This window comes from Panthera leo, chromosome A3 (assembly GCF_018350215.1).
Source record: "Panthera leo isolate Ple1 chromosome A3, P.leo_Ple1_pat1.1, whole genome shotgun sequence".
NCBI classification, from domain to species: Eukaryota; Metazoa; Chordata; class Mammalia; order Carnivora; family Felidae; genus Panthera; species Panthera leo.
Window position 1 is genome coordinate 127,329,007 of NC_056681.1, and position 15,172 is coordinate 127,344,178.

At 43.5% G+C, this 15,172-nt stretch overlaps 1 protein-coding gene across 7 annotated transcripts in view; it reads left to right on the forward strand.

Annotated features, from left to right (window-relative positions):
• The window catches only part of CYRIA (CYFIP related Rac1 interactor A), a 107,008-nt gene extending 92,523 nt beyond the window's left edge, over window positions 1-14,485 (forward strand). For all 7 annotated transcript variants that reach the window (XM_042933630.1, XM_042933631.1, XM_042933633.1 and 4 more), the window contains 7 exons: window positions 1,551-1,687; window positions 2,369-2,446; window positions 2,628-2,744; window positions 2,835-2,914; window positions 4,361-4,487; window positions 8,823-8,893; window positions 11,169-14,485. In XM_042933630.1, coding sequence (XP_042789564.1) covers window positions 1,551-1,687; window positions 2,369-2,446; window positions 2,628-2,744; window positions 2,835-2,914; window positions 4,361-4,487; window positions 8,823-8,893; window positions 11,169-11,232 — 674 coding nt within the window. In that variant the 3' untranslated portion in view covers window positions 11,233-14,485. The remainder of the gene's footprint in view (window positions 1-1,550; window positions 1,688-2,368; window positions 2,447-2,627; window positions 2,745-2,834; window positions 2,915-4,360; window positions 4,488-8,822; window positions 8,894-11,168) is intronic.
• The last annotated feature ends 687 nt before the right edge of the window (window positions 14,486-15,172 follow it).

Below are 15,172 nucleotides of genomic sequence, written 5' to 3' on the forward strand. Positions count from 1 at the left end.
TTGTGGTCTGACCACATTTCTAAATGACAGGGGAGTTGAAACAAACAGATCACCGGCTAATCCAAAAAAGAACTTGATTGGTTAGAGTCATGTGATAAATTTAATATAGTAAAACACAGGAAAAACAAACAACATTCTGCTCTTTAGCCTGAAAAGCAACCTGTACAGGTTCAGAATGGCTTTGCAGAAGCAAGAGTAAAGTCAAGTCTGGTTGACAGGAAGCTTGATGCGTCCACCTATGTGATATAACCACTCCCCCCAGGATACAGCTCTCTGAGGTTCCATCAGTTAATGTAATATATCTAGAAAGAAGAAACGGGTAGTCATGTTCTACTTTACTTTTTCTGTAAGTGAATGCCATATTTTAAGAGTTAAACAGAGAAATAAAAAAAATTGGGGGAGAATGATAGCCATGGTGTCGAGAGAACTTGAAGCTAAGACCCAAAGGAAGTGGTTGAATGAGCGAAAACAGTTTTGTAAGAACAGAGAGCCTCTGAAGACTCTCAGATAGCTTCTTCTCCGTTTCCTTTTTCTGTTTCTTCAAAGTGTGTATCTACACCCCATGAACTGAAATCTTAATGAGCCAGATTTTTAACAGAAGGCAAAAGATACCACCAAGGTAGAACTGGCTGACTCAGAAGGCCAGGCATTCCCATAAACGGAAACGGCAAGAGATGTCCTTGTAAAGATGCTGTAAAAGACCATTAAAAACCGTAGATCAGGTGCCCGCAAACCTTACTGTAAAGAGAGGATGATAAATCTTTTAGGCTCCTGGGCCCTCCTATCTTTGTTGCACCTGCTCAACTCTGCCATCGTAGGACATTAGTAGCCATGGTCCACACATTAAGGAACAGAAACAAAGTGTGACTGTGTTTTAATAAAACTTTATTTGCAAAAGTGGACAGTGGGCCAGATTTGGCCTGTGTGCCATAGTTTGGTTCCAACCCTTGCTGTCAAGTCTTGGTTAAACGACTTGGCATTGTTAGATATACGTTGAAGGAAAAACTGGAGGGAATGTTTGGAAATGGACAAGAGGATTTAATGAGACTGTTTCGGGGACAATAATGGAGGTCAGTATCACAATGGGTTTGCAAGAAAGCTCCCCTGGATCAGGTTGGAGTATAGGGGCAGAGACGAGCTGGAAAGGGACCCCAAGTCTTTCCCTGCAGTGCAGGTTATCTAGGCATGTTTTCTGGGCCACCTCATCTCCTCCCCTGTCATGAAAGGCTCTCTCCTACACATGATCCAAAAACACGCATCTGTGGTTTCTGAACAGTGGCAGGAGTTAGCACTGTGCGCACTGGAGAGTTCAGCCGAGCTTTGAGAGACTCGGATGAATCTGTGTGGCCCTGGGGGTCGCAGGGGAGGCAGTCTGCTCAGGCTGATGGGCTCCCTCTTCTTATCCACACACATCACCCTGCACACAGTAATGGCAAAAGGCATGGAGAAGAAAGGTTATCTCTGAGAATGTCTGCAAGACCTAAGAACTATGCTTTTTGAAGAATCTCCATGGGCCACCTCAAATGTGTATTACTCACTTTGACTTTCAGAAAAAGCTCTTCAGAGTTTATTAGAATCTCTGACCTGTCCGCCCTACACACCGACCCAACACCTGGAGAGGGAGCAGGCCCTGGCGAAGGAGTTTGCGGAAATTCTTCATTTTACCCTTCGATTTGATGAGCTCAAGGTTAGACTGCACACGCTCAGACAATTTAACAAACTTGTCCTGAGTACCTACCGTGTACAGGCACTCTGCTAATGCCGTGGGGTCGGGAATCAGTGAGTCAGAGGTGTCTCCTTCCCTACAGAGACATGTAAGCTGAGAATTTGCCTTCCTTACAGTAAAAGTGATGTAGGTCGGTGGTTTGTAAACAGAAATTCAAAATCTGCCAAATTCAATAAGAGGAATCCTTTTCAAGTGGAGAAGGACTCCATCTTGATGGAGAACAAGGATTCTTTCCCTGAAATCTAGCGTGTAGCCATACGATAAAATAATAAGGCTCTGAGGATTTTAAAAATTGTCTTAAATGTATATTTTTTTGTGAGAGACAGTGTGTGAGCAGGGGAGGGACAGAGAGGGAGACACAGAATCCGAAGCAGGCTCCAGGCTCCGAGCTGTCAGCACAGAGCCTGATGCGGGGCTCGAACCCACGAGCTGTGAGATCATGACCTGAGCTGAAGTTGGTCGCCCAACTGACTGAGCCACCCAGGCACCCCTCTGAGTATTTATTTTTAATCAGAAGTTGCTTTGACTGTTGCAACCAAGAGACGTCCTATTACGTTTATATAGTCTGGTGTCTGGGCTCCTAATGCGCATCCCCCATCTGATGTGGAGAGATGACCTTCTTTCCCTTCTTCTGAATTTCAGATGAGGAACCCAGCCATTCAGAATGACTTCAGCTACTACAGAAGGACGATAAGTCGCAACCGCATCAACAACATGCATGTGAGCCCCTGGGTCCCCTGGTCTGTGTGTGCCCATTCCCCATGTCTTCCTCTGATTTCTGCATCAGGCAGGGCACAGGGAGAAGCCAGCCCTCTTCTGTGATTCCGTTTACAGCAGACATCGTGTCAGGATTTTTGACCATCTGTTTATCAATTGCATATTCTCTTCTTACTTTCATCAGCTAGACATTGAGAATGAAGTCAATAATGAGATGGCCAATCGAATGTCCCTCTTCTACGCAGAAGCCACGCCAATGCTGAAAACCCTCAGCAACGCCACCATGCACTTTGTCTCCGAAGTGAGTGAAACTACGCACCGAGGTCCTTTTTTCTGAATTACACGTAAAAGCTGCTAGCAGGACTAACCTACTTCTGTGTCTCCCTCTTAGAACAAAACCCTGCCAATAGAGAACACCACAGACTGCCTCAGTACGATGACAAGTGTTTGTAAAGTCATGCTGGAAACACCGTAAGTTCCATCGGTGGTGGATTCATGGTCGGGGTTCACCTAGAGAGGGCCTGTTCATATGTTGACGATTATGATGGTGACGACGATGGTAACATTTGGGTCAACACGTTAACATGGACATGTATATGATCTGAATCCATTTCACAAAGAACGCTGGATGCTAAGTGTAAGTCGCCCCAATTTGTAGTTGAAGAAGCTGAGGTCCAAATTGGTTCACTGACTTCCCAAATGCTGCATAGCTTGTTAGATGGCAGAACTGTGACTCAAATCAAAGATGCTGTGGAAGATGTGGAAGGGCCACGTGGAGGGTTGGCCTAAATGACTGGGTATTATTATGAGTATGTGGGAGAAAAGATTTGACAGAAGATTTAGAACAAAGGGTAGGAGCGGTAGGACTGCGGCAAGGGTGATAATGGAGATTTCTCTCCATCTATCCTTCTCATTCTGTCCCTTCCCTTCCCTCTCTGTCTCTGTCTGTCTCTCTTAGTTTCTTTGTGCTTAAACCAGTTGCTAGATTTTAGAAATGGCCGAGGTCGTTAATGGTGAGGCAGCACAGTAATGAGGAAATACACACCCACAAGTCAGGGCTCCAGCTATCTCTTTAGCTACTTCTGTGTGCCGGCAGACCAGCGAAATGGCCTGTGTGGACCTCGGTTTCCTCCTCCGATGAAGTTCCCATAATGTCATCTGTGCTGTAGAGGGCTTGGGAGGGCCAAAGACATCAAAAGCACCTTATAAAATGTGATGCTCTGTTCAGATGTAAGATGGTGTTAATTTCAAATATTTCACTTATACCAAAGTTAAGACTTGTTCCAAGACAGAAATAGTAATCATCTTCATTGCGGGCCTAATTCATAATGAGAGAGATGTTAAGAAAGCCTCTAAAATTATCTTGAATTATCTGAATCATCAGGGACCCTGTCAAGGTAAGTGAACAAAATTCACACTCCACAAGTACTCCCGGCCCAGTGAATGGTACATAATTTCTTTTACGCATCTTTGCCAATCCAATTCAATCTGCAGCCTGTGTCTTAACAAAGGAAGTTACTCTGACTGGAGACATGATCGCTGCTCTGTAGCAATGAGCCTGATTCTTTCTCTCCATAATGAAGCCATTATTCTCTATAATCTTGGACAGCCAGAGGGACCTGCTATAAAATATTCAAGATTGATGGGTGGGGGGAGTGATGTACGTGATGAGCTGGCCCGCTGAAGGGCAGAAGAGAAGAGAATTTACTGCCCTCTAATTTACCTTATTTTCACACTGAATTGCTGATTGGATAGATTCAAGGAGAATGATCATCATGGGTTTCTTTAAGAGCGTATTAACCTGGTTGTTGCAGGTATGGGATTGCTCTCAAGAGATGATTGGAGGAGTCTAAAGTAGCCAGAAATGAACGTGCTCTGGCAAGAAGAAACACAGCTGCCATTTCTTCTCTCTTCCAGGGAGTACAGGAGTAGGTTTACAAGCGAAGAAACGCTGATGTTCTGCATGAGGGTGATGGTGGGAGTAATCATCCTCTATGACCACGTCCATCCCGTGGGAGCTTTCTGCAAGACATCCAAGATCGATGTAAGAATAGTTATGAACTCTGCTTTCTAAATAAGAGCTCGTGAGTGTTGTACAACAGACCTTGCTTCTCTCTCTCTCTCCTCCGTTCCCCGTTGAGAGGGATCTCTCCCCAGGGGCAAGCCCCCTCGTGACAGCCGTCCTCATAGCAAGAAGCCCAATCTTTTTCATGTGCTTACAGCCAGACATCCGATCAAAAAGCACAGCAGGAGCACAGAGACACTAATCCCCTCAGCCGGTAGAGGAGCTGAGCAGATGAATAGTCACTTAGCTGCAAACTTCCCCTTCAACGTATCCGATGTGCCATATGAATATATTTTTATATGTTATAGGCATCTTAAAGTTAGCGGCATTGGGAGATACTGCATTGCAAGACATGGCAAGATATGGTCACATTTCAAACAGTATTCCAACTTCCTGTCCTGCCTCCCCCAACTGGTGGCTTCACCCAAATGCCATGCCTTTTCTTGTCATCGGGATATACTTGAGCCCTTTGCCCTGCCCAGAGTGCCGTCCCTTCTTTCTGATGTGGGGATTCTTTTAAGACACTCCACGAATGTCACCTCATCCAGGAGCACATCTCTTGTGCCCTGCATGCTCAGAACCTCCCTTCTCCTCTGGCCCCAGAGCACTTAGCATTCTGGATTTTCTGTCTGCAGCATCAACCCAATAGTGTATCTCATGTGTTAATATAAAGCCTTTTGGGGGCACCTGGGAGGCTCAGTCGGTTAAGCATCCAACTCTTGATTTCAGCTCAGGTCACGATCACATGTTCGTGAGTTTGAGCTCCACATCGAGCTCTGTGCTGACAGCACAGAGTCTGCTTGGGATTCTCTCTCCCTCTCTCTCTCTATCTCTCTTTCTCTCTCTCTTTACTTCCCTCCCCCCACCAAATAAACAAACCAAAAAATACATATAAAGCCTTTTAAGGTCAGAATGGGACCTCTTGGTACTAACTTATTCTGACAATGCTAAGTTTGGGCAGCACACTCTGTTTTTACTCATCTGCACAGAGCAGCATCTCTGATGCTTTAGTGCTGTGCCAACAGAAAGTCTTCATGCCCAGAGGGACCACGAGTCAGAAGGATGTAAGGAAATTTATCAGTTAGAAATGCAACTTGGGTTACTCATTTTGCAGTTCTCGCCTCCTAGCACAGCTAGTCATGGGTCTTCATAGAGTATTATTTTTAGGGCAGTGATTTGTGTTTGCCAAGAAAAAAAGTGTTTAGTATAAAAAAATAGGAAAATCTAGGAAATCAAAATACAGAATGTTAAATGTATCTGTAGTAACCTTACCACTGACCATTGTCGATATGGCAGCATATCTTCGTCCCTTCTTTTTATATGGATGTTTGTGTAGATGCATGTGTGTACCTAACAAATTAGCACCCTGCTATAAATGCTCTTTTAAAACATTTATTTGCATAACAGTATAGCATGGTTTTTTTTCATACCAATAAATATTTTTACTGTATTCTTTGTGAGGCCTTAACATTTTTTATACTATGGACTGAGTATAAATAACTCTTAATAACTCCATGAATATCATTTGAATGTGGATGGAGTTTATTACGTGGTAACTCACGGGACATTCTCATTTACCAGTGCCATTTGGTAACTTGTCACAGAGTCAAAAAATAAAAATATACTAGGTACAATTATGTCTTGTAACCCTAACCTTTAAATAGCTTGTCCTTGCTTGTCATTTACTGAGTCTGGTGAGGTCGTAAATATGATATAATGTTAAATCTAACCACACATAGTCTTCATGAAATGTATTTGTTCTTCGATCTCACTAAGAAAGCTTTGTTCCTACTGAAGTCTGCATGTTTCTCCGAGAAAGTTTCAGATTTACCTAACGCAACATGTGTTCAACATGGGCCATTTTCTTTGATGACATAAAGGAGCTCCTTCAGATGCCAGTCTGCTGCTAAGCCAGCAGTTACATGCACTGGGTTTATAAATCCTTAGGATATCATCAACTGTGAAAAGACAAGCATTTATTTGTGAAACCCTGAGATGCATATTGTTATATGCACTTACGAAGAAAATGCCCTGGAAACCCAGACGAGGGAGAAGCTGATTCCGCTTAGAGGAGAGACAGAGGGTGATGTTTGAGGTGGATCTTGGGAAAGGGGTAGAATTTTCCCAAGTAGAAAGAGGGAAGGAAGAGTACTTCTGGAGGAATGAATCATCAGAGAAAAGTCACCGAGGCCCAGAGGGGTTGGGTCATTGAGAGAACAGATGCTATCCTTGGGTTCCAGGAAGCCAGGCTGAAGTGAGGTGGTGTTTTCTGCTGATTTCCTTAGACTTCTGTAATAATCTGATAAGGAATCACTCCTTAACCCCAGTCTCCAGCCCAAAGCTCACCAAGAATTCCAGACCCAACCTCCTCTGCACACCTGAAACATGGCGGGCACCAAATCAAAGCCAATCCTTTCCCTTACAAACCTGCTTTTCTCCTGGGTTCCTGCCTCAGGTGTTTCATCATCTTCTGACCCGACATCTAAGCTGGAAACCAGGAATTGTCCCTTGGAGCCTGGAATTATTTTCTTTCCTCTTCTTTGCCCCCATATCTTATCAGTCACCGGGTCCCGTGGACTGGACGGACCTCGGATCCATACTCCTGCCTCCCCATGATTCCCATGTCACTGCTGCTCTCACGCTCGACAGCCTCAGGGGCTCTCACTGACCCTTCCATCCTTAGACTTGCATCCTTCTGATCCCTTCCTATATTGATGACATTGCTAGATTGTTTCACACCTGCCAGGGGTGTTTTCCACAGGCAAAGGCCTGCCAACTCCTTAACATGCTATTAAACTCTCACTGGATCTGGGCCCGACTACATCCCTGGTTGGGTCGTATTCACACCCAAGGCTTTATAATCAGGCTGAGACAGAACTAGAAATTCCCAAAGAGCAGCTACTGCTCTTCTCCCCTTTTCAAGTCATCATTACTCTTCAGGCATGTTTTACAAGAACACTTTTCACACTGCTGATGAGCTATTTCTCTCCCTTCTTCCACTAGACCATGAACTCCACTGGGAGAGGGACCAAATCTGTGCATCCCTGAGCTTGATTCCATCCTTGCAAGTGACACATACCGGGCGTGTTTGTAGCCTACCCCCACCCTGCACCCGTGACAGACATCTCTGATTGCCCATGGCATTTCTTTCCTGATGAGCCTATATGTGACTCCCAAATGATTCTCAACCCTGTGCTTCTGGCTACCTCCATCAAGCTATCAGGGTCCATTAGGCCATAAGATAAAGCTTCCTACATACCAGAAGCATACCCACAGAAAATATTTATAAGAAACCATTATAAAAGAGCTCCTTAGTCTCCCCAAATTTAATACAGAGTGTGAACATCTGAGTTGAAGATGAGTGATTGTATTTTTTGCAGGGAGATACTTCCTTTGTCAAAAAAAAATTTTAGGCTATGCATAATGGAATGTGATCTCTATATATGTATCTTTCTTATACTTCCCAAATTATGAATAAATTATATTCCAAGGGCACACAAAAAACCAAAAACTTGTGTAGGTCCACGCAGGTACTAAATACGCAAGAATGGAGGAACCCCAAGGAGCCTGCCTCCAAGCACGCACATTCTTAACCTGTGGCCTTCACCAGTCCTCCCCTGATCTAGTGAGGGAGGCAGATTGATCTGGGTGCTTCAGTCTCCAAGGCTCCCTGATAAATGCCAGCCTACTATTAGGAACACAAAGAGGTGGTGGTTACTTCTACCTGGTGAAGGTCGTGAGGTGAGATGAGGCCTCCTGGTGTTGGTCTTTAGCTGTGTCCTTGAAAAAAAAAGAGAAAAAGAAAGCAAAAAAAAAAAAAAAAATTAAGTGTTTGCCAGTCCATCAGCTAAAGGAGGAAAAGCACCGTGGAAAGTGGGATGGCAGAAAAATCATCAGGTTTGTCCTTCAGGCTGTCAGTCTGCACCGAGCAACCACTGAGAGGAGTGCCCTGCATGTGGCTCTGGAGTGCAAGCCAGGATCACGGCCTCAATGCCAAGATCACGGCCTCAATGCCAGGATCACGGCCTCAATGCCAAGATCACAGCCTCAATGCCAGGGTCACAGCCTCAATGCCACACACGTGAAACGTTCAATGGCAGTAGAGTGTGAGAAGGGATACACAACTTCTAGAAGTGCCCAGAGGTGACCTCTCGCTAACGTGAGGGATTAGGAAGGTCTGCTGGTCGTTTCTGTGTGTGATTTCTCCAGGCAGAACTAATGTGATCTGATTATGCACACATGGTTGTTTGAACAGATACTGTCATGGACGCAATTGCTGTAGTATTAACAAAATGCGGTGCTTTCTCCTCCTAGATGAAAGGCTGCATAAAGGTTTTGAAGGAACAGGCCCCGGACAGTGTGGAGGGGCTGCTGAATGCCCTCAGGTGAGCCTCAACCCTGCGCCCCTTCCGAGAGACTGCGAATCTAGATGCTGTTAGGGACCCAGCACTGGAGCACCAGGCAGAACCTCGTGCATGTCTTCACACGTTTAATCTTTCCAACAACCAGCTGAAGTCAGCATCGTTTGTATCATAGCCTTTCTACAGAGGGAAGAAACTGAGATGTAGGGAAATCAGATAACTTGCCAAAAGCCACCCGGCCGAACACCAAGCTAGAACCTAACCCTGGGCCTGTGTGACCCCACGGGTCATGGGCCTAACTGTGGGCCGCCGCGCTGCCTTATGGTAAGTGGGGACTCACCGGAAGAAGCTTCCCGAGTCTCACTCTCCCCTTCACCTGGCTGCGCGTGAGAACTGTGGTGGACTTTTGCAAACACTGAGGCAGAGTTTCCAACCCAGACCGAATGAATTCGAGTCTTCGGGGTGGGGACTCGGGCATCCACTCTGTGTTTGTTCTAAAGCTCCCTAGGAGCCTTGCATACACAGCTGTGAATGAAAACCCTGCTCTACCCTATCTTAATACCCAGTTTTTGGCAGCGGTGGCCCCTTTCAGCTTCTCCCTGCCAACCACTAATGCCCAAGCAGTCTCTCTCCCAAGGATACGTGTGCTTATTAATACACTCTAGAGAAGGGATGCTTATTTTTTAGCTATGACACATCTACAGGAATCTGTGCAATCACACTACTGTGTAAATCATTCCTGTGCCGGATTGCAATCTGGAAGGTTTATGGTCCTTGCTGCCTTATTCATCTTTGATTTTCCCGAGTTCCACTCAGTGTTGTGCATGCAGTAAATGTTCAATAAGTATAAGTGGGATGGATCAATAATCTTCTACCTACATACAACACTTACGTCTTATTCTCCACTCCCGAGCACGTTCATCATCACAACTCAGAGGGAAGGTGATCTATTATCCCCATTTAATAAATGAAGAAACAGCCACACGTGAAATGAATGAAACTGAGGTTGATGTTATTTGGTGGAGTTGCTAGGTCATCATTCTTCAGAGCAGATGCAACATTACCACGGGAGCCTTCCAGATTCTGTGCGTGAACCAAGCGTTTCTCCACTGGTGCCCACTTCACAGCAGGAGGGCTTCCCATACACAGTGAGACTCTCACGTCTGATTTTTAAAAAATTTTTTTTAATGTTTATATTTATTTTTGAGACACAGAGAGACAGAGCATGAGTGGGGGAGGGGCGGAGAGAGAGGGAGACACAGAATGAGAAGCAGGCTCCAGGCTCTGAGCCGTCAGCACAGAGCCCGACGTGGAGCTCGAACCCACGAACTGCGAGATCATGACCCGAGCCGAAGTCAGACACTCGACCGTCTGAGCCACCCGGGCGCCTCTGATGTTTTCTTATTTTTTTTAGCTTTCCAGCTTCATTGAATCAAGCAGGGTTTTGTGAAAAGCAGGGCAGTCGCCTCTGAGTGTTGGCATTTGTGGCTTCTGTAGATGGTGCAGTGAAGGAAAGGAGCACAGGCTTTTGGGGCAGACTCATTTGGGTCCAAATCAGAAACCACGGATGGTTCACAAATCACATGTTGTCAGATCTGGGGTCTGAAATGGGTCATTTAAACCTCTCTGAATCTCAGTTTTCTCGTCGGTAAAGTGGAGGCAGTAACCTCTCCTGCAAAGTTAGTGAGTGAAATGAAAACTGACATGAAATGTCTAGGACATGGTCAAGGTTTGATTCCAATTTAGTTCCCTTTTCTTCCCTTTTCATAAACCATTCCTATACCAGCTTAATGTGAGGGTGCAGATGTGCTGCCTGGTTTTGTTTGTTGACCTGCGTTTGTGCCCTCTTGTGGTGGCAGTGAGCATAGGAGTCCCCAGGAAAGTAGAAAACCATAGACGTTGGAGTTTTGGGTAATGTTGCTAGCCGATCCATATGCTGAAATTTGTAACTCAGCAGGGTTAGCCTAGATGGTTGAGATCCTGCACTCATTCACGTGACATCTACCTCCCCGGAAAATGGAATAGCTTATATCTCCCCCGTGTAATTCTTTGATTAGACAAAAGTCTACTTGTTGAATAAACCACAATACAAAATTCCTTTGGAAAGAAGAATCAAATATTAAGTCTGTCTGAGAATACTCTGGGCATTGAAGTGTGGTTAGTTGTCTAAGGCACAAGCCCCGGGTTGATTTATAAATATCAGTTGTGTCTCTCAAGGTCAAGATGGGCTGAGAGTCATCCCTGGCACTCTGGCAGGTGCTGTTTACACACTGACCCCCAGTGTTTTCTCTCCATCCAGGTTCACTACAAAGCACTTGAATGATGAATCGACTTCCAAACAGATTCGAGCAATGCTTCAGTAGAGCTCTGCTCAAAGAAGAGGATCTATGTACTGACCTCAGAAGATGTATATGTTTACATAATTTAATACAGATTGATGTTAATACTTGTGTATTTACATAACCGTTTTCTCCTTGTCACTGAAATACACGGACCTTAATTTGTATCCTGACTGACTCGACCCAGCAGAGCATAAATTGACTTGAGAGCCTTACCTTTGATGTCTAAAACAAAACCCCCTTCTCCAAAGTCAAAATGTGGAGATTTCGATCTTTACTACTGGAGTCCTTTAACTACACCTGTAACAATCTGAAATTCCTAATAGTTTGTGGTAGTGTTTTAAATCTAGATGTGTAATCTCTCTGGGAAGTATACTTATAGAAACACGAAGTATTTGATTTCCTGTGTCAGCTTGGCTACAAGAAACACAACTGTTATCCTGACAGAGGGAGAGAGGAATCCGAGAAAAGAAAAATGCATGTGAAGACACAGATTCAAGTGTTTCGAATTCAGCACGCCCCCTCTCTCTCCTCAGACTGCAGACCACATGTGCAGCTTTTTTGTTTGCACGTATTTATTCTGGATTTATATTCCTCTAACGTTCCCTTTTGATCCTTCAAGAGGAAAATCACCTGTGCTTGAATCAGTTTGTGAGAGAGAAGTGAGAATAGACAGATGTGCTGTCATAGCTGAGCTGTGAAAGTGGTTGTCTGGGAAGTGGGGGACGGGTTGGGAGGAAGGACACACAGGCAACAGGACAGTCACCTCTCCGCTTCAACCCTTTGGCTGTGAAACTGTAGTAATTTTGATGACATTCCAGTTGTCTGTGGGGTGCTGGGTACACAGTCCCTCCTAAAATGAGCCCTGTCCTCTGGGGACCATCCATATGGCAACAGAGGCCTAGGGTACTTCATTGATTACCAGGAGACTGGGGAATTCAGAGAGGGGAATCCCTGCATTTTCCAGTTCCCTAATATTTAAAAGGCAGCTCCTCCCTGACCACACTGCTGGCTGGTTGGAATGTTTAAACCTTTGGTCTGAGTACCTGGGTTGAGTCCCAGCCTTACTGATCCATGGTGTGAGCTTTGAAAATACACTTAAGCTCTGTGTCTCACTTTTCTCATCTATGAAATGGGCAATTAAAACAATCTCCAAGAGCCCTACAAGGCAATGAGCCAATAAAATGGCTGACTCTTACATGCTTCCTTAGTAAACAGAGGCCAGGAAGCATCACCCCATCTTGTCTTGATGATTGAATATATTTGAATATATGGCAAGGCCTAGAGTCATCCTTTCTGCAGATCAGAGCTTGGAATGGAATCTTAGAAATCTCCCGTCTCAACCTCCGGTACAGAAATGAGACAAGGCTGAAGTCAAAGAGGATCAACTCCATGTAGGACTAGAACCCAGGATACCTCACTCCTGAATCTTCCCCTGTTCACCATGTGGCCTATGCATACATACTATAAGATGAGACTGGACACTTTTAAATCAGCCTTAAGTCTGGTTTATATTATTATTTGCCTATTTCTGATAGAAGGAGAGAGTTGCCCAGTGATCGATAATCCCAGAAATTGGGCCTGGGTACATCAGGGTTTCATTCACCATGTTCCAAGGAATAACTTGTAGACACAATTGATTTCCAGACTTTAGTGTCCAGATGGCATTCTCTTGAGTCTTCCAAAAAAAAAAAAAAAAAAAAAAGGGAAACATACTTTTTTTTAATTTTATTTTATTTTTAACAATAACAACAAACCCAGTCAAGCGGCAGAAAAGATTCTCTGGTTTATATCTACATATCAGTCAACAGAGAGAGAAAAGACCTTTTTCCTTGGAGCTTTTCAAGCTGAACAAGTACAGCTGCCTAGATGGGGGGATTCTCTCATCAGAACAGAAATGCACTTAGATGGCCTTCACGACCTTTTCAAGCCTAGGGATTTTAATACCTTAGAGGAAGCCAGAAAATGGGGTAACAATGGATGAACAAATTCATTGATTATTCAGCTTAAGAAATCTTCTATTTGGCAGCCACGTGTTATCTTTGGGCAACAACTGTCAAGAATTATAGAGGCGCTCAATGTTTATCATCATGGAGTCCATTTTTTTTCCTTTATCGGGTGAGGAGCTTAAGTCTTGGAGAGAGGAAAGGACTTGCAGAGTAAATAGTTGAGCATATTTATAATTTTTAATTAGACTTTTTATCAAGTGGGACCAAACATATGGGAGGGGCTGCTGGCCTGCCCCAGTTTAGCCAGGCTGCCTTGTTTCAAAGCTAAGATTCACCCGTACATGGATTCTCAAAAGTCCAGGGCCTGAACTATTGCCTATGATTATCAGGAGGACAAGTTAATTGAATGTCTGTGATCACTAAGAGGTGATGGATCTCCGGTCCACTCCAGAGCTACTGTGGGAGACAAATTCTTTTAACAGACTGTCCTCCAGGCATTAGGAGTCCTTAAACAATCATGATTTTTTTTGTGTGCTGCATGCACATGTGTTCAAGATCCATGGGGTGGTTTAGGGGAAAGTGCTAGCCACAGTATCCATGTCAGTGTTCATTCTATTTCATATTTGATGTTTCATAGTTTTCAAGTAAACAGTGTTTGCCATTACTCAGATATTTATTTTTGGGCAGGCAACAGGTGAAAATTACATTTCTCGGATGCACTGCTGCTTTGGCATCATAACTATGTTCGCAGAAATTTTTCATCCATCACTAACAACTACTAATAGAAAGCAAGTGGCAGTGAGTGTTTTGAATTGTGGTAGCCCATTAGGGCTGCAGTATTGATTAACAACCAGAAAGAAAGTCTTGGATACTATCTCTTAACTGTTAGTTAATATCATGCTTCATCATTTGCTTCTACTCATCATCATTATATCAAGACATTAATGGTAAACTGAGGTTTTTATACATCATCACATTTAGGTTAAAAAAAAAAATCATGCTTCCTCAAAAGAAAAAAGAAGCCTACCCAATCTTGGAATCCAACTGTGCAGCAGAATTCAGAGAATTCTTATTCAATCCTGTACCCAAACGGCAACAAACTTTAAAAAAAAATATTAACGATAAAGAGTGGAATTTTATCCTAAAGAGACAAAAATTTTGGAACCCAATTTCCCCATTACATCTATCAAGGCTGTTGCATACACAAAGCTGTTTTAAAATTGTCATATGTTGTTTGCTAAAGTCATTGTGATTTTTTTTCGCCTGCTTTGCCTCTTTTTGTACAGAAGTTTTGAGTGTGAAATGAAAATTAAAGTTTGGTACATATATTTAAAAATATACCTCTATTTTTATGATGTTCAAGTTTGAGTGGGTAATAAGCACATGATCATAGATATTTGCTGAACATCTGTACTTGCTAAATACCTGCTTTGGGTACCAGCAAATCACACCATCTGCCTTTCGCCTTCATCATATACAACATAAAATACTTACAATGTTCTGCTCTTGGTACCAGCTATATTTATTCATTTCAGCAAAGATCATTCATTATAAAAAAGACATAGAATAAACAGAGACACGATTGATATCTAGAGATGCATGAGACCTACTTGTTCAAGGATGCTAAGAATTCCTAATAAATACCCATGTATTCTATTTTTTTTAGTGCAGTAACACTTTATGGATTCAGCAAAGTCAGCCATTAACTTATTCTATATAAGTACAATTTTCAGGCAACTTAAGCCCTAATGCAATTCTTTTAAAAATTGAATATGGAAATTTTTAGGACATCCCTGCACCTTTTAAGCTTTTCACCTGAGACCTAATTGTGTGTGCTATCAATAGGTCAGAAAAAGACCTTCCATGGTGCCCTATACAAAGACAAAGGCACAATAATTAGGATGATTTGGAGCTCAAAGGGAAATGAGTAGAAATGGGAAATTTTCTGTAAATAGAAACATTGACAGATTATAAATGGACAAAAGCCAGAAGGAGAAAGAAGGAAAGGGACCAGA